The sequence below is a fragment of the Pelodiscus sinensis genome, chromosome 2 (genome assembly GCF_052426305.1).
Source record: "Pelodiscus sinensis isolate ZL-2025 chromosome 2, ASM5242630v1, whole genome shotgun sequence".
Classification (NCBI taxonomy): Eukaryota; Metazoa; Chordata; order Testudines; family Trionychidae; genus Pelodiscus; species Pelodiscus sinensis.
Window position 1 is genome coordinate 101,844,615 of NC_143053.1, and position 26,102 is coordinate 101,870,716.

Genomic DNA, 26,102 nt, shown 5'->3' on the forward strand with positions numbered 1-26,102 from the left:
TCCTGTGCAGGGTGAAAAAGCCTAAGATTAAGGAAGGCAGGTCTCAGAAGCAGGATTCTGCAAACAGAAAGCTGGACTCAGCCTGCTTTATTGCACTGAATAGCCCCTTTCTCCATTGATGGTCCCCTGACTTCGGTGGGATTCCCTGTCAGTGAGGTGAGTGGTAAGGCTGGCCCTACATTCTTGGAAATGCAGGTGCCCCCATTCCCCTTGTCCCTGCCTCTCGCCCCAGCAGACCTGCAAAAAACAAACACCAACAGCAGCCTGGACCAAGGGCCCTCCATCTCCTTGAGCGGGGCAGGGGGGGGGCCTAGTCTCTCTCTCTTTCTAGTCCCTTAGCCCCAGTGGAATGTCGGCATCAGGAGAGACTCAGGGACACCTGCATCAGACTGCCCCACAGCTCACTGGTTATGGCTCACTTCTGACATGCAGGAGACCCCAGTTCAAATCTTTTCTCCCCTACAGGCAGAGGGGGGACTTGGGCCTGGGGCTCCCATCTGCCTGGCAATTCCTTTGATGGCTGAGCTAAAAGTAATCAGCTGGGTGGTGCCACTTCCACCTGCTGGATTTTTAATGGGACCCAATCCAGTAGACAGGTGAACTCCAGTCGTCTTCTGGCTCATGGATCAGGCTGGGGCTTAGGCCGGAGACAGGCATCTGAGTGCCTAGAATAAGGCAGTTTGGGGGCATTGCAGATGCAGAAACACAGACACCTAGGGAAGTTTTACCCTGAAACCTTAGGCACTCAGGGAGATTTGGCACCCATAGGGGTTAAGCAAATTTTGTGGATTTTAGTGGAGCCTAAAATTGGGATTAGGGCTCCTAAATCCCACCTTTAGAGACAGGAATATGTTGGTGGATGTGACCCAGAGTGACACGTGTGTAGAAATGCCCTTGTCAAAAGAAATATCAGAGCAAAAAAAACTGGGGTTGATGAGTTGAGGTCAGCCCTTAGATGGTTAAAGCCACCATCAGGAATTCAGCACCAAAGCAATGAGATTCCACGAAGGAGATGTGGATGCTGCTTGTACCAGTGACTGACTTACTGAGGCTACGTCTAGACTGCAGGCTTCTTTTGGAAGAAGCTTTCCTGGAAGAGATCGACCAAAAAAAGTCTTCCAAAAGAGAGCATCCACACTACCAAAGCACATTGAAAAAGCAATCTACTTTTTCGAAAGATAGCGTCCATTCAGTGTGGACGCTATCTCCCATGTAAGCTGTGATTGCTATGGGCGGAGTGGCCACTAGGGCACTTGTGCATTTTCCTCTTTCCTCTTCTTTCGAAAGAACTCCCTCTTCCCCATCCACATGAGCCTTTTTCCAAAAGAGCTCTTTCTTTTCTTTCGAAAGAATGCAATTGCAGTGTGCATGGAAGTGAAGTTTTTTTTGGAAAAACAGCTGTTTTTCCGAAAAAACTCTGTTGTGTAGACATAGCCTGAGACACCTTAAGTGAGTCACTTCACTTTCCTGTGCCTTGTTTTCTCCATTGTGAGGTAGAAATGGTAAAATGTAACCATCATTAGAAAGAGCTTTGAGATTGGCAGATGACAAAGACAGAAATGCTAAGTATTTTTGTGTCAGGAATCATAATATTGCCAGAGTTCGCTTCTCAGACCTTCTTAGCGCTCACAGCTCCCATAGTTTAGCTCAGGGTTTCCCAACCTATGGGTCGGGACCAAAATTTGGGTCACCATTACATTTCAAAAGGGTCACCAGGTGTTTCCCCAGGTAGCTTTTACGGAACCATTCACACATTTTTTGAATTGCCCTGGATCACCAAGTCTTCCTGGATTGTCAGAATGGGTCCCCATCTGGAAAAGGTTGGGAACCGCTGGTTTAGCTGGAGATATAGGAGCCCACCAGCCCTGAACAGTACTCTAATGCCAAAGCTATCCCAGCATGACTTCTGGTTTTCATTCCCTTTAGAAAGTCTTAACAAATCAAAACCCTGTCACTTGAAATGTCTCATGTTTCGACTCAGCCCCGAGGTGGGCTGTTCTGGAAAGTTGTGGCAAAATAGGATGAGACATTTTTTAATGTTGCCCTTGTGGAAAAATGTACATGTCTGGAGTTTAAAAACTGTCCCTTTTTCTATAGCTTTAAAATGGCATGCTTTAGTAAGTGTGAGCTTGCCATACAGTAAACCCTTGATGAAGACAAGTACATGTGACCTAAGAATATTTTGTTTAAAAAGGAGAAAGTTAGCATTTAAATACCTTGAATTCCTTAAATTATTAAGGTTCATCTTCTCTGATGGTTCCCGTTGGTGGTTCTCCATACTTTTAGAAGGGTGCTGCAGGTTTTGTACATTTCCTATACAGCAAATGATTAACATTATGGATGTGAGTTGTTCCACAAAGCGACCAGAAACTTGGCTATTTTAGCAACGTACATGGCCTGTTACTATACTATCTGACTGCCTCTCAACTGTCCATGTGTTTATCCTCACAGCACCCCTCTGTGGTAAGGAAGTGCTATTATACCAATTTTGAAGATGGGAAACCGAAACACAGAGCAACAGATTAACTGAGCGTCACACAGGAATTTGGTGATGAAGCAAATTAACATCTTCACCACCGCATCGTCCTTCTCCCTCTGGTATTGACTACAATAAGCAGGGTGTGCTGTGCAAACAAAGTTGTCTTTCATATACTCTTATCTACTGGCTATAATATCACATGATCAAAATACTGTTCTCCCTTGGCCACTTACCTCTGAGAATAGATCAGCATCCTTTTTTGTTCTGTGATCCATAAATTACCAGAGAGAGAGAGAGTAAGCTGCAGCTTAAGGGGTTGCTAGTGGTTGCTTGAAAACAGAGTCTGAAAGTCTGAATTGGTGGTGCTTGCTTGGTGGGCAAGTGGGAACAGCTAACGCAGTCAGCAGAGTCTGTGGCCCGTAAGGGGTTGGCCATCTAGCAGAGAAACATGACCAAGGCTCCAGCTGACCTAAACTGGTTGCCTCTACAATGGCAGCAGGGCCTGGAAGAACCCACAAGGCTGCTACTGAGACCAGCGCTAAAGAGCACCTCAGGGCACAGTGTCCTCTCAATCCCAAATTCATAAATCATCTTGCTGTGCACCTACAAAATGGCCAAAGGACTCCCACACCTTAATTCTTCTCTCACACTCCCAAGTGCTCCTCAAACTCAGAAGACTTGCACCTGGTGAGTTCAGGGATGAATTTTCATGTGAAAATGGTTGGTGTGCTAGATGTCTTGCTTCTCAGTGATGACTAACCCTCATGCTCTTCTCTTATTCTTGGCCTGCATCTATCTTTCTGCCCCTTACACCTAGAACAGCCCCACCCCCTTTTCTACCCCCCTTACTCTAGCTTGCCATATGCCACCTTAATATCCATGTCTGATTTTAGAAATACTTCCCACCTTTTCCTCTTCCCTCAGAATCCCACCACATCTTGCCTATTCTGAAATACAGCTCAGTGTTTTGCCTTGCCTTGCCCATCTTACACTAGGGGTGTGGGGAAGATACCTTGCTGTGTTTCTAAAGAATTGTGTAAATGCATGGGCACAAGGAAGATGACTCAATAAAAGCGGATATACATTTTATTTCAAACAACGTTTTATTCCTGGTGGTCTAATGGGAATTATCTTTATTTGACAATACATAGGAGAAAGTGTATGTTGGAAACATGAGTTTCATTCCTTCTCCCATTATCTTCAGTCAATACAGATAATAAAAATCTCTCTCCTGCCCTTTGTCATCTTAGGTGATCAAAATATCTGACTTCATAAACTGAGCAACTGTGGATTGGATGTTATGTCTCTGGAAACCTTGCAAAGGGGGAAAGAGTTTGTGAAACCCGGCTGTCTTGGCTTACCAAACTTCACCAACAATTTCAATTCCTGTGGAACATTCTTCTGCAGTCTGAGTTGAAATTTCTTTCCCTCAGCAACTCCCTCTTCTGATCCTAGTAAGGAGGGTCAGGTTTGATGTTTGTCTCTAAAGTTGAGGAGGGAGGACTAGCTGAGCAGCTAGTAGAGTGATGAGTTGAATTTACTTTTCACTTTTCTCCAAACCATATGTACTACTTTGGTTTCAATTCTCTTGAAATAGAAATGTTGTTAATCATATGATAATAGGACTGGAAGGGACCCACCCCAAAAGATAATCTAGTCCAATCCCCTATATTCATGGCAAGACAAAGTATTATACAGACCATCCCTGATAGGAATTTGTCTAACCTGCTCTTAAAAATTTCTAATGTTGGAGATTCCACAATGTTCCTCAGTAATTTATTTCCTTGCTTAAGCCACCCTGACAATAAGGAAGTTTTTCCTAATGTCAAACCTAAGCCTCCCTTGCTGAAATTTAAGCCCATTGCTTCTTGTCCTATCCTCAGAAGTTAAGTAGAATAATTTTTCTCCCTCCTCCTTGTAACAACTTTTTAGATACTTGAAAACTGCTATCATGTCCCTTCCCAATCTTCTGTCTTCCAACTAAACAAACCCAGTTTTTCAATCTTCCCTCATAGGTCATATTTTCTAGACTTCTCATCATTTTTGTTGCTCGTTTCTGAAATTTCTCCAATTTGTCCACATCTTTCCTGAAACGTGGTGTCCAGAACTGTATGAAACACTTCAGTTGAGACCTAATCAGTGTGGAGTTGCATGGAAGAATTACTTTTTGTGTCTTGCATACAACATTTCTCATAGTACACCACAGAATGCTGGGGGTTTTTTTTTCCAATGGTATCACAATGTTGCAGTCGAAATTGTCGGGCTGATGACATTTAGGCATGTCCTTTTCAATGGTATACAAGAGAGTAATGTGGCAAGCATCACATCTAACAACATTTGAGTGCCCTGAGCAGAGAGATCAGGTACCCATTTTGCAGCTGGGTCAAGCAGAAGTGGCCTTTCAAAATTACTTCAGAATTGTTTGAGTGCCTTAACCACAGGCTTTGCACCCCTGGAACTTGGACGATTATTAGAGCTGAGCCAGAGCTGGCCCAAGCTACGGGCTGACCGGGCTACTGCCCGGGGTGCCACCGGATCGGGTGGGGGTGGGGCAGTGCATGCGCCGCACTCCCGGGGCCGGGGCGCACGAATGGCTCGGGCCGGCCCTGAGCTGAGAAGTCTATCACATTTTGCCTTCCTTGCATTCAGTGCGAGCAGAATGTCATGAATCATAGTCTGACTTGTAAAATTGAATCATGGGACTCTGGAAAGCATGGGTAAGAATGAATCTGTACGAAAGGTCTGAATCTCTCTAGGCATCAGTAATCTATCCTCTTCCACCCCCTCACTCTGCCGCCCAGGGACTGGCTCTCCTGCCAGTTTGGAGGCCACATTAAAATGTACCATGTCTTCACTCAATTAAACAATGTAAGCTAAGGCCAAAATATTCATCCCATTCACTTCATTAGAAAACAGAGAACTCGAGTAACAAACGGAACTATCCTGGCACTAGTAGCATCCAAACCCTTCTTATTTTTGCTTTGTCATATGAGCTAAGAAAAAGTCACCGATACTACTAATACTAATTCATAATAATAATAATAATTCCCACCTATATAGCATCTTCATCCAGTGATCTCCAAGAACTCTGCAAAGGAGGGTTAAGTATCAATATTTTACATGGTACAAATGTTTCATTTCACAGATAGAGAAAGCGAGTCATGGGGCAGGGTGATCTCTTGAATGAGGTGAAGGGCCAAGGTCACATTGTAGGTCAGTGACCAAGTTAGAAATTTAGTCTAGATCTCCTTACTCCTTGTCCAGTGCCCTGGCCACCAGAACCAGACTGCCTCCCCAGTTGTAGTTAATCAAAATGTCACAAGATAAAAAAACTATGGATTTTTCACTGGTGATCTGCTGAATACATTATGCTTGTTATGTCTGTAACCCTGATATTTGGAGCCAATAAAATGTATACCCCCCTGCATGGGTTCTCAACCTGGGGATTATGAACTACTGATGACAGGGACATGCAACCTCCCAGTTCTTCCCAGAGGGGACCCTGGCTAAATCTTAGCTGGATGGGAGGCAAATGCTGGAATGGGAGTCTACTGTGGAAAAGGGAGGGCTAACATGGAAAAAAATGAGAACTGCTGAGCACGAGAGTGAGATCTGTAGAGTGGATATGGCATGTTATATTGTTGGAACACTAGACAAAAGAGAAACTACATCTGGAAATAAAGCTAAATGTCCCCTTCTTGCCCTCACATCCCTAGGATTCAGTAAAAATGTGAGTATATTTTATGTCTATGGAATTATTTCTGTGAACCATCATCTCTGTCTAATTCACTCTCCCTTTCTCTGGATGTGGATTTGGAGTGGTTGTCGGATGTCTCTTTATTTAAAAAACCAGTGTCTGAATGAGCAGCTATACCTCCAGAAGGGTTTAGGGTCTGTTTGCCTGCAGTGCCTGGCTGTGTTCCTAAACAGTCATTTTCAAAAAAGCCCACTAAATCAAAAGCCAGGTAAATCAACAGAGCACTCTGAGTCGTAATGAGACCAGTTATAAGGTAAATTACAACATTATTCAAGCACACAAAATTCCTCCTCTGGCATTTGTCCTGGTAAGTTTAATGCACCTTAAAAGCGGTAAAATGTTTTCTGGCAGCCTCTGAAAGAAGCTGTGTCTGGAGAGATGGCAGGCTGCACTGAGCCTGTTGGTTTTCACAGTTTCCTTACTTTTGTGACATTGCAAGGCAGTTAGACAACCTTGGTGTGTATTTGCAGGGTGTTTGAAATGTGCAATGATGTGTTTGCTAAATGATGTTGTATCAGCTACAAAAATCAGCTGCACATTCTCAATTTCCAGCAAATCCTGTTAGCAATTTTCAAAGGTGGAGATTAGAAAGCGTTTAATGGGAGCTTGGCTGGGAGGTTTGAGACTTTGTACATTTTTGTTACAATGTATAAACTTCTGGACAGTTGCTCATGTCTCAGAAGCTGCCAAAGTTCAAATGGTGGAAGCAAGGACCTAAACAGGGTGGCCACTTAAAATGTAATAGACCATGAAGCCTCTAGTAAAGTGTAATAATTCATATCTGTACCATAAGAAACATTTCCAGATCTGTAGCTTTTGTTACATAGTTCAGCACATTCAAAGCAAATACATGTGAGACAGAATGAGGAAGGTAAATTTGAATCTAAAACTAAGAAGACTAAGTTCTTACAGAACATATGAACTCCTGGATTTTAGAACATTTTACAAAATTTTACAAAGGAATGTACATATTAGTAATCCCATTTTACAGATGGGGAAACTGAGGTGAAATGACTTGTCCTCGGTCACAGAGTAGGCCAGTGACTAAATCAGGAATAGAACAAAATCCAGTGTGTGATCCACTGGACTATGCTCCTAAAACAAGGTCTCTCACAAAGAGATGCAACTGAAAAGATAAAAGCTTCTAAACTTGCCTAAGAAGTGCTGTCATTATGTTGTACTTGAGGGACCAGACATACTTCTCAACCTGCCAAGACTTTAATGACGCATACATCTTGGGAAGAGAGAAAGAAGAGAGCAATAAATGTATGTGTGTGCACGCACGCATGCACGCACGCATGCACGCACACACACACACACACACAAATAAGAGTAAATGACTTAACATAATGTAAAAACAATGAGTTCTGTGGCACCGTTGAGATTAATCTGTTCAATTTAAATTTAATCTGTTAGGCACAACTACACTACACTACCATTGCTGCAATGGTCAATTTTCCAGGATTTGATTAGCAGGTCTAGTGAAGCCATGCTAATTTGAACTGAGAGGGCGTTCCCGTTGACACTGGTAGTCCTGCTCCTGCACGGAGTAAGGGAAGTTGAAAGGAGAGTGAGCTCCCGTCAACCTCCCACAGTGTGCACGGCACCAATATTTGGTTTAAGATACTTCGGCTCAAGCTACGCAATTAATGTATCTTAAAACATCTTAATGTATTTTAACTTGAGTCGAGTATCTTAATTCAAACTTATTCCCTAGTGTAGCCCTAGCCTTAGTCTCTAAAGGTACATCTATATAGAAGGGCAAAACTCAAAATAAGCTACGCAACTTGAGCTATTCTAATGGGGTAGCGTAAGTCAAAATAGCTTATTTCAAGTTTGAGCACGTCTACACAACACTTATTCTGAAACAGAGCACTCTTCCTCCGACTTCCCTTACTCCTCATAAAACGAGGAGTAAAGAAGCCCTCCGGCTGGACATTATTTTGAAATAACTGCTTGTGCGTAGATATGCACTTCGTTATTTTGGAATAATGTCAGTTATTCTGAAATAACGCTGCTGTGTAGACGTAGCCTAAGATGCCACAGGACTCTTCATTGTTTTTGCAGATACAGACTAACACAGCGACCGCTGAGACTTTTAAAATAATGTGATCTATATTTCTTTATCATGAACAATATTTCTCTGTAACCTCAGTGCCACACTATAGCTGTTCCTATGTAAATATGTGGCAGTAGTAAAAATGGGATCACTTTGCATGAGGACTGAGAGTAAAGGGCCAATTTATTCCTTTACCTGCAAAGATGCCCAGAAGGGGGAAAGCCAATCAGAAGCTCTGCCCTGTGGAGTTTGACTCATTCTGCCTTCTGTGGAAGTGTCATAGAACCATGGAAACGTAGGACAGGGAGGACCTCATCTAGTCTAGTTTGTGGCACTCGTGGTAGGTTAAATTTTATCTAAACCAGTGGTTTTCAAACTGTGGGTCAGGACCCCAAAGTGGGTCACAGCCATATTTTAATGAGGTGGCTGGGATTGGTGTTACATTTATTGCAGTCTGGGGCTGCAGCTGGAGCACTACTGCATGGCCCTGATCACTCAGCAGGCACCCATAAATGCCCCGGTGGGCGCCGTGTTGGGGACCACTGCCCTAGGCAATTGATTCGAATGCTCAATCACCCTGACAGGAAGCTTTTCCTAATGTTCCACCTAAACCTTCCTTGCTGCAATTTAATCCCATTGCTTCTTGTCCTATTCTGAGGTTAAGAACAATTTTTCTCCCTCTACTTTTGTAATAAACTTTTATGTACTTGGAAATTGTTATCCTCTCAGTCTACATCTATATTACAGGCTTCTTGTGCAAGAAGCCTTTTGTGCAAGAGTTTTTGCGCAAAAACTTCATGTGCAAGAGCACATCCACACCTCATGGACGCTCTTGCACAAGAAAGCTCTGGTGGCCATTCACAGAATGGTCATCAGAACACCTGTGCTTTTTCGGATAGGCTGTATTTGCGCAAGGAACTCCTGCGGAGCGTCCACACGTACTTTTTTGCACAACAGCTGTAGCGCTAAAAGGAGTTATGCCATTTTACTGTCAATTTCCTTGGGCAAAAGCACACTTGAGGTGTGGACGCTCTGCGGGTTTTGTGCAAAAACACCCATGTTTGCGCAAAAACCTTGTAGTGTAGACGTAGCTTCTGTCTTTACGTCTCCAGACTAAACAATCCCAGTTTTTTTCAATCTTCCCTCATAGGTCATGGTTTCTAGACCTTTTTTGTTGCTCTTCTTTAAACTTCTCCAATTTGTCCACATCCTTCCTTAAATGTGACACTCAGAACTGGACGTAGTACTCCAGTTGAGGCCTAATTAGCACAAAGGAAAGCAGAAGAATTACTTTTTACATCTTGCTTATAACAATCTTCTCAACACATCCCAGAATGTTTGCTTTTTTTTGCAACAGTGTCACACTGTCGACTCATATTTAGCTTGTGATCCACTATGACCCCACAGATCCCTTTCTGCAATACACCTTCTTAGGTAGTCATTTCCCATTTTGTATGTGTGCAATTGATATTCCTTCCTAGGCCAAGAACTTTGCATTTGTCCTTATTGAATTTCATCCTATTTGCCTTAGACCATTTCCCCAGTTTGTCCAGGCCCTTTTGAATTTTAATTCTATCCTCCACCGCACTTGCAACCCCTCCCAGCTTTCTGTTGTCCACAAACGTTGAGTGTTTTCTCTATGCCATTATCAGAATCATTGGTTATGATATTGAACAAAACTGCAGCCAGAACTGATCCTTGTGGGAGCTCACTGTGGCTTTTTTCCCCTTCTATGTCCATCAACCATCACCCTGAGGTTGACCACAGGAAGCTAACATGCTTTAAAACACTAGTACAAGAGCAGCCAGCCCTCAGTGACACTTGAACCTGCAGTGAACCACCCTGGGCATGCCACACTGCTCCAGCAGTGATTTATATGCCCCAGGGTTGTTGCCCTCTTTGTCCTCCCACCCTCACCCCCTGTCTGTGTGCCTGCACTGGAATCTTTATCTCTTCTAAGTGCTGACCATTGTTCTTTAACATAGGTTAACAAACACTCCTTATATTCCCAGTGTAGACAAGGCCTCTCCCTGCTCCTCATTCCTGGGACAGCTGGAATAGTGCTCATACACTCTCAATGAGGTCAAGTCCAGTCCCCTGCACTCATGGCAGGACCAAGCACCATCTACACCGGAGTAGGCAATAAGGTAGTTCACCAGGGCTAGCTCCTGGTGGCCCACTAGAGGATTTATTTACCTGCATATCCACAAATACAGCTCCTTGCAGCTCTCAATGGCCACGGGTTGATGTTCCTGGCCAATGAGCACAGCAGAAAGCAGTGACCCAGCTGATGCTGCTTCCCGCAGCTCCCATTGGTGGGAATGCTGATATACGGCCTACAGGAGTTGTGAGCAACCGTACCTGCCAATGAACAGCTAAATAAAGCATCTGACGGCCCACCAGCAGCCAACCTAGTGAGCCACGCCCCATCTGTAGGCAGCTTATCACCCCTTCCTGTTCTAGATCATCTCTGACAGATGTATGTCTAGCCTAAGGAGAATAATTTTTCTCCCTTCTCCTTGTAACAACCTTTTAGATGCTTGAAAACTGTTATCATGTCCCCTTTCAGTCTTCTTTCCTAGACTAACCGAGCCCAATTCTTTCAATCTTCCTCTCAAACATCATGTTTTCTAGACCTTTAATAATTTTTGTTGCTCTTTCCTGGAACTTCTCTAATCTGTCCACATCTTTCCTGAAATATAATGTGGCGCCCAGAACTGGACACAAATATGCCAGTTGAGGCCTAATCAGTGCAGAGGACAATGGAAGAATTACGTCTCATGTCTTGCTTACAACACTTCTGCTAATGCATTCCAGAATGATGTTTGCTTTTTTTTAACAACAGTGTTACACTGTTGAGTCATATTTAGCTTGTGGTCTACTATGACCCTTAGATCCCTTTTTGCAATATTCCTTCCTACACATTTATTTCCCATTTTGTATGTTTGTAATGATTGTTTATCCCTAAGGGGAGTACTTTGCATTTGTCCTTCTTGAATTTCATTCTATTTACCTCAAGCCACTTTTCCAGTTTGTCCAGACCATTTTGAATTTTCATCCTATCCTCCAAAGCACTTGCAACTTCTCCCAGTTTGGTATGGTCCACAAATTTTATAAGTGTACTTACTCTCTAATGCATCATTAAATTGTTGATGAAGATAATGGATAGAACTTGGGCCAGAACTGATCCCTGAAGAACCCCTCTGGTTATACCCTTCCAGCATGACTGAATCATTGATAACTTCTCTCTGGGAATGATTATCCACCCAGTTATGTACTGCCCTTACAGTAGCTCCATTCAGGTTGTATTTTCCTAGTTTGTTAATGAGAAGGTCATGTGAGATTCTATCAAAAGCTTTGCTAAAGTCCATTAAGGTTGACAGCCTTGCCAGGCCCCGGGGCAAGGTGTGGGGGGAGGGGAGGTGGGAGGGAGGGGTGGCTCTGCAGCCTGGAAGGAGTGGGGCCAAAAGCAGAAGGGGCGGGGCCAAGGACAATCAGCCTTTAGACTGCGATGTCCCTCTCTCCAGCTCTCACAATCACGCACAGCTGTGCTCCATCACTCCCACAGCATTCAAAGAGGCCCAGGGCGCCAGCTGCTGCCATTGCCACAGTATCTTCTGCAGTGACAGATGGGATCTCTGGGCCCTTTTGAATCTCCAGGACCCATTTGCCCCTTCTCTACGTGCTCCCCCTTCTCCCCCCCCCCCGCCCCGCCTTCAACAGGTCTGCTAAAGTCTAGATATTTCACATCTACCACTTCCACGATCCACACAACTTGTTGTTCTGTCAGAAGAAGGCACCAGTTGGTTTGACAATAATTGCTCTTGACAAATCCATGCTGTTACTTACCACCTTATTTGCTCAATTTTCTTTCCTGGTACAGAAGTTAAGCTTACTAGTCTGTAATTCCCTGAGTTGCCTTTATTTCACTTTTAATAGATGGGCACTCTGTTTGCCCTTTTCCAGTCTTCTGGAATATCACCCATCTTCCATGACTATTCAGAGATGATAGCTAACAGCTCAGATAGCTCCTCAGTCAGCATCTTCGGTATTCTTGGATGCATTTCTTCAGGTCCTGGTGACTTGAAGACATCTAACTTGTCATTTTTAAGCCACCTGGAAGCTCATTTATCTAAGGGGAGAGAGGTAGAGGGACCGACTGACTAAAAAGCACCAAGCAAGGGAGTGTTTCTTGCTCTTACATGTGAGCAGTCCTCTGGTAGTCATTCATTTTTCTGCTTGGTCTTCTGTACCCAGCAGAACACAGAGTGCCGGTGTCCGGTCTGTAGCTTAACCACAAATGATTAGGCTTCCAGCAGGAATTACCAGGTAAGGTTTTCAGGCCTCTGTTATGCAGGAGGGCAAAGTAGATGATTGAAATGGTCTCCTCTAATAAACTCCCAGTGCTAGGCCAATAGTTTGTAAGTATGCCACATTCCCAAACCACCATCAAGATGGAAGTAAGGGGTAAAGTGCAGGGTAAAGAAAAGTCAGATCTCTCTGCAGCACTGTGCTCATCTTCATCAAGCCTTCTTCTGCAACCTGAGGAAGCACAGAACTCTTGAGCCAAAGCTAAACCAGGAGCCATCTATATTCTCTAGGTGAAAGTGCTACAGAAGGTCCAAGCACTGCAAGCAGAGAAAGAGAGAGACTAATTCCTCTGGATGACCCGACTTCACTAGAATTGCTTTGAATGTCCCCTGCTTGGCCCCTTCTCTGTGGAAAGCGCTGTAGGGTTGTGTATTGCCAACACCAAATTAATTAAAACCCATTGTATCCATAGCAATTATGGGTCTGATTTAGCCATTTGATTTGGAAAATGAAAAGCAAAACAAACAAAAATCCCAACCCACCAAACCCATGAGCTTGTGCCAGCTGCAGGAGCTGGCTAGGCCTCTTGTGTGTTTCAGCAAGGGCCCAGGAGAAAGGACTTGGCCTCTGGAAGTGGCTTTAGAAATGCGGAGGGTGTATTTGCTACAGTAATCCTTTGAAACAACAGCTGTCTAAAAATAGGGCTGTTTTCTGTACTAAGCTCTTTGTTAGTCATCACCCTCTCCTAAAATAAAACCCGTGTAACTGTCGCTCCTAGTAGCGCTGTAAACAAACTTGGGGAGGAGGGAGGAGAAGGGAAAAGCAGCAGAGGGTGGAGTAGGAGCAGGCCGTTGCCGGAGTGGCAGCCGCGGGCGCCAGAGCCCAGCGCACGGGCAGGAACAACTGGAGCTGGGGCCAGCTGCGAGCGGCGCTCTGGGTTCTCTGGGCTCGGGACCAGGCGGCCACGGCGAGCTGGCTGCAGGGTCTGCTGCCGCCGCCGCCGCCTTCGAAAACTCCCTCGGACTTGGAGCGCGGCCACGGTGGTCCAGGCAACGGCATTAAACAGGAGGAAACAGACTGGGGATTCCGTCACTGCAGAGGAGCGGGGGGAAGGAAAGCGCTGCGCGCAGGCAGGAAAAGAGGCAAAGCCCGGGAGAGCGGCTCTCGAGCTTCGCGGCCGTGGCCCCTAAGCGCACCGAGAGGGGCCGGGCCCCAGAAACCCAGAGCGCCCTGAGACTGGGGTGTGTGTGTGTGTGTGTGTGTGTGTGTGTGTGTGTGTGTGTGTGCTGGGACTGTGTGTGTGTGTGTGTGTGTGTGTGTGTGTGTGTGCTGGGACTGTGTGTGTGTGTGTGTGTGTGTGTGCTGGGACTGTGTGTGTGTGTGTGTGTGTGTGTGTGCTGGGACTGTGTGTGTGTGTGTGTGTGTGTGTGTGTGTGTGTGTGTGCTGGGACTGTGTGTGTGTGTGTGCTGGGACTGTGTGTGTGTGTGTGCGCTGACGTTGCTGGGATTCTGGATACTTGTGCGTTACACTGCAGTGTGTGTGTGTGTGTGCTGGGACTCTGTGTGTGGGGGGGTGGGGGGGCTGGGACTCTGCTTTGTGTGTGTGTTGCTGGGACTGTGTGTGTGGCTGAGACTGTGTGTGTGTGTGTGTGTGTGTGTGTGTGGCTGAGACTGCGTGTGTGTGTGTTGCTGGGACTGTGTGTGTGTGTGTGTGTGTGGCTGAGACTGCGTGTGTGTGTGTTGCTGGGACTGTGTGTGCTGGGACTCTGCTTTGTGCGTGTGTTGCTGGGACAATGTGTGTGTGTGTGTGTGTGTGTGGGGCTGAGACTGTGTGCGTGTATGTGTGTTGCTGGGTCTGTTTTCTGTGTGGTTATGTGGGTGTGGGTGTGTTTTGCTGGGACTCCGCTTTGTGTCTGTCTGTGCTCAGCAGAGAGTAACTCTTCACTCGCTGGGTGTCTGCGTTTTCTCTACTTTCCTGGGAAAGGGTCTCCCTGCTCCTCCCACCGCTGAGCAAGTGCTCCTAAAAATCAATGTGCCATTACAACGTACAGCGGACGCGTTCAGCAAGGGAGGCAGAAAATAAGCACTTTGGTTGACCTTACGCCTCCCTAAACCTCTTTCCACAGCACACAGGGTTGGCGCTGGCCCTTCCCATCTGCAAAGATAGCTCCAAAAATTCCTTTGGCAAAGAGAGAGAGAGATACTAAAGTAATAGCTGCGATTTGTCATCCGCACTTACCGTGTGGCTCATTTGTCCCGCTGCTCCCCCTCCCTAGAAGAAAACACCCCTCTTGCGACGAGCCCGGGTATCATCTGACACTGAAAAGCACAAAGTCCCCCACAAGCAAAGACAAACTCAAAATCAAAGACTGTTCGTTGCTCCCGAAGTGAAGGGGGTTGGAGTAAAAATACCGTGTCCCTTAACAGACTGTTTATGATTATCCCTACACGTGGTGTCACAGTCCCCTGCTATTGTAAATGTTGTATTCTAGAGAAATATCATTTGATGTAGCACCCATGTGGTTTACTAGTATTTTTCTGCAAAGAATGAGAGGTGCCCGACTAGGGAGGAAAACTTCCAAAACTCCCAACTTCCTCCCCCCTCCAAAAAAAATTGGCGACTATTCAGGGCCGATTCCATCCATCGCCCACACGTTCAGTTACCATAGTGATAACAATATTTAAAAAAACCTAGATAGATTAGACAGGCTTCTCCTTGGATTCCTAAATGATTTTTCACTTTTGTGAAGGCATCTTTAATATGTGGGAAAGTGATACTTGAGAGTACAAGAAATAACTATCCCAGCCTCCCTCCCTACAAGTATACAGAAAAGTATATCTAAATCTTCTGACACACACTTCCTAGCTGGAAGCCTCTTACGTAACAAATAGATAAGTGAAACAATCAGATCTTTGCTCTCTCATAATTAGTAATTTGGTTCCATTTCTTATAGGAGTAAATTACTTGAAGTTGGCTAGATTAAGCAAACATTGAGCTCCGTTGAATTTCATGTGTATAGATGGATACAATCCCCCTTAGATTCTTGACAGAAGTCTTTGAAAAGTCCGCCTTGAAAGAAACGTCTTCCTCTTTGTATCTGAATGGACAGTTATTTTTCTCGGGACTCATTGTTTGAGGTGGAACATTTTCAATAATGACTTAGTACAATCATTGGCCTCAGAGTCTCTTCTATGGCCTCCTGTTCCCGAGAAGCAGACAGGATTTCGTTTATATTGGGTTTATTTTAAACCGCATCTGGGTGTCATGCAGCAGATTTATGATTTTTTCATACCCCAGCTATTTTAACCGCTCCACCGCTCCGTTTGCTGCTGTCCAACTCCAACAAGAAACTATTGCCTTTTTTGCCAGGTGTGGGGGCAGAGGAAGAAGGTAGGAGCTGAAAGGCAAAATGCGTTTAATTTTAAGAAAAGGTTTAACTAGACCCCCCCCCCTCCCCCGCGCACTTTCAAAGCCTGTCACTCCCAGTTACTTGAAAGTTCCTGCGAACTTTGAAACTGTCCTGTTTGAACTGAGGTCCTGTGGGACGCTATTTGGGGCCTGTGGATGGACCCCTCTGCGTGGGGGGGGGGGGCTCTTTCCCCCGGCTCCTAAGATATGTAACGAGGCAACCCCGTGTTGCTCTGCGAGTTACAGAAGAAATAAATAAACGAATAATAAAGCCGGAGCGGCTGCAATCAAATCCGCCGAGTCTGTTAGTAATTTAGCAGAGTGGGATTTTCCTTTCGCTTGCCTGCCAGTGGATGCGCTTTTCCAAATTTCCACAGCGAGGGAAGCCTGCGATTTTTTACATAATGATTTCAGCATGCAGGGCTATTTCTCCTCCTCCCCTCCCTCCCTCCCTCCCTCCCCCGGCTCCTTTTCTTTCAGGAGCTAGATGCGATGCTTACTCATTTGAAACAGGCGCAAACTTTTGGAAAGCGAGCGAGGCTGCGGGAGGAGGAGGGTGCGGGGTTCTAGGGGTGGGGAGGGACGCGCAGTCGCTCCAGTTCACACAGAATCCGAAATAGGAGAGAGGTGTGTGTGTGGGGGGGGGAGGGAGGGGGTCCGGCTTGGACTTTGCCCCCTTGGCGCTGAAGCCCGCAGCCTCCCGCTGGCGGCTCGCGAGCGCAGCTGAGAGGAGCTGGCAGGCCCCGTGACATCACGGGACGGCTGGGCGGGGAGAGGGGCTGGGACGGGAAGGCGGGGGGAGGGGGGCAAAGGGGGGGTGTTTTCCAGCTTTAAAAAGGCAGCCGGACCGCGCAGCCCTGCGTCAGAGCGAGACTTACAGACCCGTCGTGCTCACTGATCACCCCCCTCCCCACCCCCGCATAAGAGCCCGGGAGGGAGGGAGCGAGACGAACTTCCCCAGGGCTCCCTGTCTCCCAAGCCGGGCCCGCCGCAGCGCCAGTGCCCGGGCGATGCCCGCTCTCCTGAGTGCCACTGCCCGGGGGGCGGCGGCGGCCCAGTGACGCGCGCCTTTGGGCTTGGGGGAGGAGCTGGGGGGGTGACACACCTCGCCCCAGGTGCCGAGCGAGCCCGAGCGCGGGGGAAGCGGGCAGGGAGAGGCAGCGCGAGGGATTCCCCCTTCCCCGCCCTCCCCCCTCGCTGGCCGAGTGGATGCCAAGCCCTGGCCTGCCCGCTGCCAAGCACTTTGTAGCCGGACCCCCGCCGCCAGCTCGTGGGAGAGCGACCTCGGTGGCTCCGCAGCGCTCGTCCCGCCCGTGCAGCGGCAGCATGAAATCAGCGGAGGAAGGTAACGCGCTCGGCTCTCCCGCGGTCGGCGGGTTTTGCGCCGTGGGGAGGAGGATGGAAGGGACCGTGCCCGGGGCCACTGGGGTGGCGGCGGCGGCGGAGGACCGGCCGGCCGCTGCTGGCGCGGGCGGCAGTGATTGGGAGGCGGTGTCCCCCTGGTGTTTCCCCACAGCAGCCTTGAGGTTTGACTGCGCCTTTTTGCCAATAGGTGGCTCCTTTCCCTCTTGCGCTGCGTGCACTTGGCCCGGGCTTCTGGCTCCTGGAGCCGGGCTCCGGCTGCACCGCGCAGCACAATGGAGCGGGCTGGGGCAGACCTGTCAGAATCACATGCAGGGGCTGCTTGGGTTTCAACAGCCCAGCGCCGCCGGGGGCTGTTTGCCTGGTGGGTTTAATCTGACTAACGCAGAGCCCAGTGGGGCAGGTCTCTCTTCCGCTAAAGGCATCCCAGGATCCCGTGGAGTTGTAGTACGTCTGAGTGCGCGCTGGGTATGCTAGTGTTTCCAACCGAGTTACAGAGCGCAGGGCGCGTGTAGCTTGTTGAATCACTTTGAACCATCCGATTCTTAACATGCAAATAGCGACTGGATTATGATAAAGTGGGATATAGTTTTCTGCTAGAAGCCACCCTTTAATTAAACCCATGATTTGTAAGCTTTCAAAAAATTAAAACCCCTATGAAAACAAAACAAAAATCTCAGGGTAATCTGAAATCTCATGACGATGATCCCTCCTCCAGGGTATCAAAACGAACAACTCCAAAGTTTTTACTACTTTATTCTTCCATATATACCAGCGGGAACATCGTCTCACACTTACTATACTTTAATTCATAACATGAGATTCTATTATAAATTATGCTATTCAAGACAACTCATTTCCTTTTGTTGAGTGCTCTTTAGGTAACCATAGTCCCAACATGTATTAAACAGGAAAATACACCCGCCACGCTAACTGGAAAAGATCTTGTGTTCGGGATTTTCGAAATATTTTACTGGTGGCCCATATTTAGGGTTGCAAATATAGTAAGCACTAAGTGTTGGGGATTTTTTTTAACCAAGGGCTTGATCCAATGATCCAACAGGTATTCTAGTCCCAAGACATTTTCTTACCGAAGGCGTCTTCCTCTCTGCAGTTATAAAATTATTATTTTACAAAGCAGTATTATAATCACAGCCTTTCCGTGGAATGGTCGTTCTTTGTGTTAAGAATGACAGACTCTTTTGGACACGGTAGGACCAATAAGTCACTTTCATCTCTTGGCAGGTGTAGTGTACTTTTCAGGTTTCTGTTTTGGAATCAGCACAGTCACCGTGTTCAGTATACACTCAAGCCTTCAGTCTTCAAAATGTGGGAAGGCGTTTGATACACCGCTCTTCAGTGTAATTAAAGCCAAACATCTTTAAAAGGACCAAGTGATAAAAAAAACTGATAGTGAAATTTATCAATAGTGTTTATTCCAGCAGCTCTGAAGTAGGGAGCATGCCTCTTATTTTCTGTGTCTTCACAGGCATGTTTTAGGCTAATCTTCAGTGGCTACCTTTTCTGCACAGCTGGTTTCACTAGAGAGGTTTATTTCAATTGAAAGGACCCTTTCCGTAAATAGCTACAGGTGCTGTTGAATTATTGGACTTTGAGATTGAAATCATGCAAACGCCGCTTTAGACGAAAATTACTTATTGTAATCTTAGTAAATAACTAATATTGTAATATTAGTAAATGTTTGCCTTCTTGAACTTTCAAAAGTGGGCTTCCAAAAAGTTTAACTTCAAAGACAATTCATGTGCCAACTTCCAAAAAATAATCCCGAAGACAAACAGGCAAAAGCATAAATGGGGGAGTGTAAAAAAGAAATAATCAACTTTATTTCTATGGCTTCCTGCTTAATTACTTTTTTCGATGCCTGAGGTAAACTGTCACAAGCTATCTGCCATAATTCACTTTTTGTTTATACTATTAGGGGCTAAGAAATTAGGCCAACAGAAAGAATGATCTAATCCAGTAAATACATAGACGAACTCTACAAAACTGACTTTCTGCAAATAAAGGTTTACCGCTGCCAAGTAGCAACGATCAAAATATATTGTTTTAAAGTTTTACTGTGAAGAATGTATGGCATCAGTCAGGGTGGGGGGGTTTACTAAATAAAGTTTTATCAGCACAATGATCCTTTGGAGCCTGAGTCTTTACATTAAAACTAATTCATACTACCGTTATTTAAAGCTTAAGCCGTCGTTCAGACTGTAGTGAACTCAACTGCGGTGAGAGCCTCAGCTAGTTTTAATTGTCATTTTGATTTAATTGAAGTCAATGGCGTTATGACAGTTTGCACCAGCTGAGGATCTGCCTCAAAGGTGGAATAGCGTGGGAAGGGGAGTATAATGCAACCGTGCAATCATTCATAGAGCTTTTCTTTCGAGAAATAGAACAGGTTTCCCCACAAGCAATCTGGAGCTCCCCAGTTGAATAGCATTGTTTTAAGCCAGGTTAATAACAGACAGGACACATTCACTCACTCTTAAAGCATTCTCTCACCTGAGTTCTGTATTCCTATACAGTACAGTTCTTCTGGGGCCATATGCCAATCTCAACACTTCACCAGTAGCGGGACACTAGTATTTGTTGGCTTGGCAGAGCAAACTTTGTGTGAATAGCTCTGACCCGTCGATCAATATCGAAGGCACCCAGGGTGTAGAGCCAAACATGAAAATGATTGGACAAGAAATGGAAGTAGCGGATATTTTTTTATTACCCCCTCGTCCTCGTTGTGCCCCATTGGCAGGGGCTGAGAGAGAAAGCAAGTATCAAATTGTTGAAGGTATTTCCTTTGTAACAGCAAGGTGAACCGGTCGGAAGAGAAGCAAAACTGGTCATTTGTAAGAACGATGTTGTATTTACGGGATGTCTTCCCTTAGAATGAAAACCAGTGGCCTAATGAGTTTTGGTTGGGTTTTTTGACCCGGGAGTAGATTTCTGGTTGCTTTTAGCTATAATTCGGAGCCGAAAGGCTACCCAAGGTAAACATTTGCTTAAGAATTATTTCTAAATTAGAAGCCGAAGCATAGCTGGGTGAAAAGAAAATGAAACTCGCAACATGTCGGCTCCAGGCGAAGTTTTGCATAGGTTGAGCGGAAAGCAGCAACGCCTATAAAGCAATGCCACAAAACCCAGCATTTTCAACCCAAAGGTAGACACCAAATCCATATGTAGGCAGCAGTTAAATGGCCTGATTTTCAGTCGTGCTGAGCACTCCCCTGGCTCCTCAGCCTCTTTGAAAATCAGGCCTCGGTTTGAAATGCCTGAATACGGATGGAGGTGCCTAACTTGGATAGCATTGGCAACAGAGAAAAAAGAAAGAGGGCTGATATATTAGCGTCAGTGGAATAAAAACTCCATTCTCCACCTCAGTGATCCTACTTAGCGAACCTTCCAGAGGTTTGTTTTAAGTTGATGCCAAGGCCTTTCCCATACACTGGTGATTCAGCCTTGCTGCTTAGAACAAACAGCTGGGAGCAAAGGCACAGCAGGTTGGTACACCAGCATTGCACAATGGCTTAGCAGTCTGTTCTGCCAATCCAGGGCCCAGATGTGCTGTGGCACATCTGTCACAGCCCGCTTCTCTCCAAAACGCATCCCCGCTCCAAATTCTGGAGTGTTAAGTCCAGGGGATAGAGGAAGAGGAGGAGATGTCAGTGGCTAACAGTATTTGAAACAATCATGTCAGAAGTCAGAGACTTCCACAAGTTCACAATCAGCGTAGTAACTTGCCTGAGGGCAGATGTTTGCTAGCACGGTGTAAATCATGAGAGACAGTGTGTTACTGCCGCACAGCACTGCGGTAGAAAGAAAAAAAAAGTAGAAGGTATTCTGATGCAATGTATATAGTTTTTTCTTGGCACTTTGTAATGGAGTTTTCAGCCATTCGCCTGGAAAATGGTATTCCCTGAGCTTATAAGGGAATACCGTTTCCATGGCTGCTTTTAAAATATGCCTTTGAAATTCAGCCTTAAAAATGCTGGGAGCTCAACAGTTTCAGACTCAGTGCTGGCTGCTAGGGCGGTGAGGTCATTTGCATGTTGTAGTATTTAAAACCGGTCTGTCTAATCTGAAATACATATATTTCCAAAGCGAGAAGAACAACAGTCTTGTTCAGCTGTAACTTTTAGAACAAAACAAGGTAAAATGCCGCAGGCACCATTCAAAGAGCGCTGCAACTGTTTCTGGCAAGGGGGGCACAAGCGACGCTCCTGCTTCTCTTGTAGATTTTCATTCAACAATTTGCACATTCCCCTTGGTCTGAACTTGAAGACAGGAGATGGGGAATGTCCTCCTCCACCGCCCCTTCGCAATACAAATGATTATACTAAAAGTCCTGTTGTCGCGTGTGTGTTATGGCTGTCGGCACTAGTGGGTGCTGCAACTAAACACAAAATGTTACGGCTAGCAACCCCCCCTCCAATAATAAATAAATATTGGGGGCACTGCTGCGAGGAGAAAACACCATTCGACTGTAGCCCAGCTTTATACTGCAGCCCTGACGTCTTCAGCCCACACAGATTGGCAAGGCAAACTCGGCATCAGCATCCTCCGGAGGCCCCATCATTAGGGCTTGTCAGTTAGCCAAGAAGAGAGAACTTTTTTCTCCCCTGTTTTGTAATCAGCGCGGTGCGGGAAACTTGAAACCGGTGGCAATTAAAATGTGTCTGACGATGTGGGGGAGTGAAACAGAAACCCCTTCATCCCCCAGGTTCTCTGGGGGTGGCTACTCCCATCCCGGCAGGGATCACAAGCCCCCCGTCCATTACCTTGGAGCTGGGGGGTTTGTGATCCTTTGCAGCCTTTTCGCTTTGCTCGAAGTTTATTGAGTCCCAGGGCTTAAAAAAATACCACCACGGAGTTCAGGGTCACTGCAAAAACTGGGGGTGGAGGAGAGGGTTGGATGCACGCCACGCAGCCAGACACACACGAGAGAGAGAGTTGGTTCGCTCTGGCTGGAGTGGTAACCACAAGCGGCGGAGAGAAGCACTGGGTGCTGCTGTCAGAGGCGCTCAGACACGTGTCCCTAGGACGGGGGAGGAAGGGCGCGCGGGTTTCAGTTTTACTGCTCAGATTAGCAACATCAACAACAAAAAGAGGGCGGGGGAAGGTGGGGACCGAAGGGAGACATCAGTCTGCGAGGGCAGCAGAACTGCCCCCGGAAACCAGGAGCGCAGCGAGGGCCCGCGGCTCGGCCTGCTCCGCTCACCTGCCCGAGGCAGAGGGGCTGGACCGCGTCTCTCTTGAAGCCGCGCGGAGGGTTTGTTTGAAAACAAGGAACCAGCCAGAGCCGCGGGGTTATTGATCCGCACCCGGAAACATCCACACGGCGAGAGGGAGGGTCCCCCAGGCGCAGCCCGGGAGAGACAGACGGGGCGGAGGGTCACGTTCCAGCCCGGGAGCCGCCTGCGGGAGCGGACCTGCTGCAGCGAGCCGCGCCGGCCGGCGGCTTCAATTCCCCGCGCGCTGCAGCGGAGCCCGGAGCCTGCTGCCCCAGCCCCCGGGCCCGCTGACTCACAGCCACGCGGGAGCGGCAGCAGCAGCCCCTCGGCTCTGCCCCACCCCCTCCTCCTCCTCCAGCCGAGACCCAAGGCACCGAGCCTGAGAGAAAGTGCTGCCTGTCTCCCAGCTGGCGGGGCGCCGCGCCGGGGACATGACTGGCCTGCAGGAAGAGCCCGAGTTTGACTTTGACGTCCTGTTCGAGTTTAACCAGGGCGATGCTTGCGCCGCTGGCAAAGGTTGGTACGGAGACTAAGGCAGCCCTTGGCCGCTGTTTGCAGGGCTGGGACGACGTGTCCCCGCTGCTGCAGGCGGCGCGGGGCCGAGACGCTGCGTGACCCCCCCCCCCCCCAGCGCGGGGCTGCCTTAGGGAGGCATCAAACAAGTAGTGGCGGGAGGGGGGAGGCAGGAAGGGGCTTGTATGTTTCTCTCTCTGGCCTAAACACAAGAGGGGGAGGGAGGCACGCACGCCAGTGCTGCTTCTGCCAGACCTTGCTGCCCTCTGGGTCTCCGGGGGAGGCAATGGTTGTGCGTGTCCTGGCTTAGGAGCTGGTGTGGGGCGGTGGCACCACATTCGACTTCTCAGGGATGCGCAGTCCCGCAGGAAAAGTGTTATTTAAGGAGTGTGCAATCTACTGACCTGTCCCCTGTACAATCACAGAATGATTGTCTATAGGAGTGGATCGTCCAAACAAGAGAAAAGCCGAAGACCCCCCCCCCCCAAAAAAAGAGTGCTCCTGTAGCATCTCAGAGACTAACAAAATCATATAGATGGTATAATGAGCTTTCCTGGGCACAACCCACAAGAGCAAGAGAAGTGGGTTGTGCCCATGAAAGCTCACTATACTATCTATATTTTTTTGTTAGTCTCTTCAGGTGGTATAAGACCACTCATTTTTTTCTTAAGTTACAGACTAACAGGGCTACCCCTCTGAAGCCTGTAATGTTAAGATCCATGTCTGAATTTTATATATCCTGGAGTGTGGGGATACTTGTATCTGAGGGTCTTGGTTCTGACTTGTCAAAAAGTGGTGAAATCTGGAGCTGAGTTGGATTTCAAACCTTCCACCCCTCCTTAGGGGCCAGGTGTGTTCCGATCCAGATTTTTGCTTCAGGCTTGTATTTAGTTGGTGTTGAGTTAGACAGTTGGATGTGGACACTATGAGACATGGTTTGAGAATCCAGTGTCATTTTTTTCACCTTTGGGATGACCTGTTGTTTGGCACTGAAACTGGCTTGTGGAGGGAAGAGTGGTGTCACTGCTTCCTGAGGAGATGTCACTTGCCACTTTTTCAGTGCTGGAGTTACTCCCAGTCTCACTACTGGATCCCACACTGGAATCTTGGAGACACCCACCCTCCGCTTCCCAGAGCATCACTAAATGAAGGCCAAAGTTCTGACTTTAAATCAAAGCAAATCTCCATGTTTATTACTGCAACTCTTCAATGTGTTGGTTTAATGTGCTGCATTGGTCTTACCTACATCTACTGCCCCATTCTCTGGGGTGGATGTGCACAATATCCAAATGCATTAATTAATGATGTGTCAATGCTTTGCAAATATGGATGTCAGAAATTAGGTATTTTAAGGCTGAGGTTTTGAAAGGGACCCAAAGGAATTAGGTGCCCAAATCCCATTGAATTCCCTTAGGCTTCTTGAAAATATGGATCTAAGCATCTAAATAGAAATGGTCTGATGATCAAAAATCCTTTCTTAGACTCTTGGTGAGTGTCTCTTGCTCCCATGTTCAGGGTCTAACTGATTCCCAAATTTGCAATTGAGAAGGAATATTCTCCCAGATTTGAAGTGCAGGAACCTAGGTGGTATGGGTGTTCTCTTTGGGGACTGATTTTGGACAGTATGCTAAAGGCTGTACAAATATAGAGGATTGCTCTCTGTAGGATCTTAACATCAAAATGGGAGAGGGAAAGGATCATTTGCTATGGTTTTTTGGGGCATACAATCTGACCTACTCAATTTCCTGCCCTTGCAAGAAACTTAGGCATTGGTGGCCCCTTGGTCTTTCCTGTTTTGTACTTGTGGCCTCCTGAGAATTATTTTCATTTAAAGTCACTGGACTCAATATAGGGGTGCTTGAGAGAAATTTGATGTAATATGCAAAAGGTCACACTAGGAGCCATGGTCCCTTCTGGCCTTAATCTCTATCAAATCTGTGAAAAGAGCTTGAATAACTTTAGCTCCCCTTGATGTCTATGTGAAGTGCCTGGGTTTGTCACCCTTTAAACAACAATGCCACCAACAAAATCAAATCCATGTGTGTGTTCAACACTTTTCCAGAGGCACCATGCACTTTGCAAGATCAGGCCCCTAAGGCTGTGTAGAAGGATTGAAATCTATTATTAAAACCGGGAAAGGAGAAAAGGGTATTTCTAAGTGAAAAGCAGTATGTTTAGTAGTCACAAAACAAGGTGTCCACTTTCAATCTTTGCTATATGCTAACATAACACAAGCTTCAATATTATGCAATGCCACAAATTCCACACAAGTCAGTGGAGGTTCAGGGTTCTCTTCATGTTTTTTGCATTGGCTGCAGACTGTTAAGCTAATTTCCAAAATGGTACCTTCAAAGCTGTCACTATCCACCATGTTAATTCACTCCACATGTCAAAGTCTATATGAATTTTTTGTTGGACATGCACTTTGCATGGTCAGAAGCCACTCAAAGATATAATGCCTTGATTTTCTTTGTGGTTTAAATATTTTTTTTAAAAAACTAGGCACAAAGTTTTTGTGTCTATTAGAGCTTTATGTATCAATGATGACCAGCTTGCTATAAATCAGATTTATTATGGATTCCAAGACAAGTCCTTAATTATATTGGCTAAAATTATATTGGCTTAAAAGCTATGTTTCTCAAATGTCCTTTTTTGCATCTCACCAAGACTTATTAGCTAGGTATTATTATTACTATTATTCTTTATTAGCCCTTTTGTTGCATTGTGGGAAGAATCTTTTAACTAGTTGATGAGAATGATTTCTGACCACAGAAGGAAATTATTTCCTGGATGTAATTTATTACTAATTATTTATTAAAATACAGTACTGCCTATGGGCCCCAACAGAGATCAAGGTCTCATTTTGCTATATGCTGTACAATGCTTAGTAAGAGCTTAAAGTCTAAATAGAGAAGACAGAGGGGAAACAGGCAGGGAATGGCAAAGTGATTTGTCCAAGGTTGCATAGCAAATCA

General features: G+C 46.4%; 1 protein-coding gene across 5 annotated transcripts in view; it reads left to right on the forward strand.

Annotated features, from left to right (window-relative positions):
• Window positions 1-16,887: 16,887 nt before the first annotated feature.
• The window catches only part of NFATC1 (nuclear factor of activated T cells 1), a 140,098-nt gene continuing 130,883 nt past the window's right edge, over window positions 16,888-26,102 (forward strand). Inside the window, exon 1 of one of the 5 annotated variants that reach the window (XM_089776351.1) lies at window positions 16,888-17,360. In XM_089776351.1, coding sequence (XP_089632477.1) covers window positions 17,225-17,360 — 136 coding nt within the window. In that variant the 5' untranslated portion in view covers window positions 16,888-17,224. Of the gene's footprint in view, window positions 17,361-22,061; window positions 23,131-26,102 lie in introns of those variants that run through there. The other 4 variants (XM_075921105.2, XM_075921108.2, XM_075921109.2 and 1 more) reach the window with 4 other exon arrangements.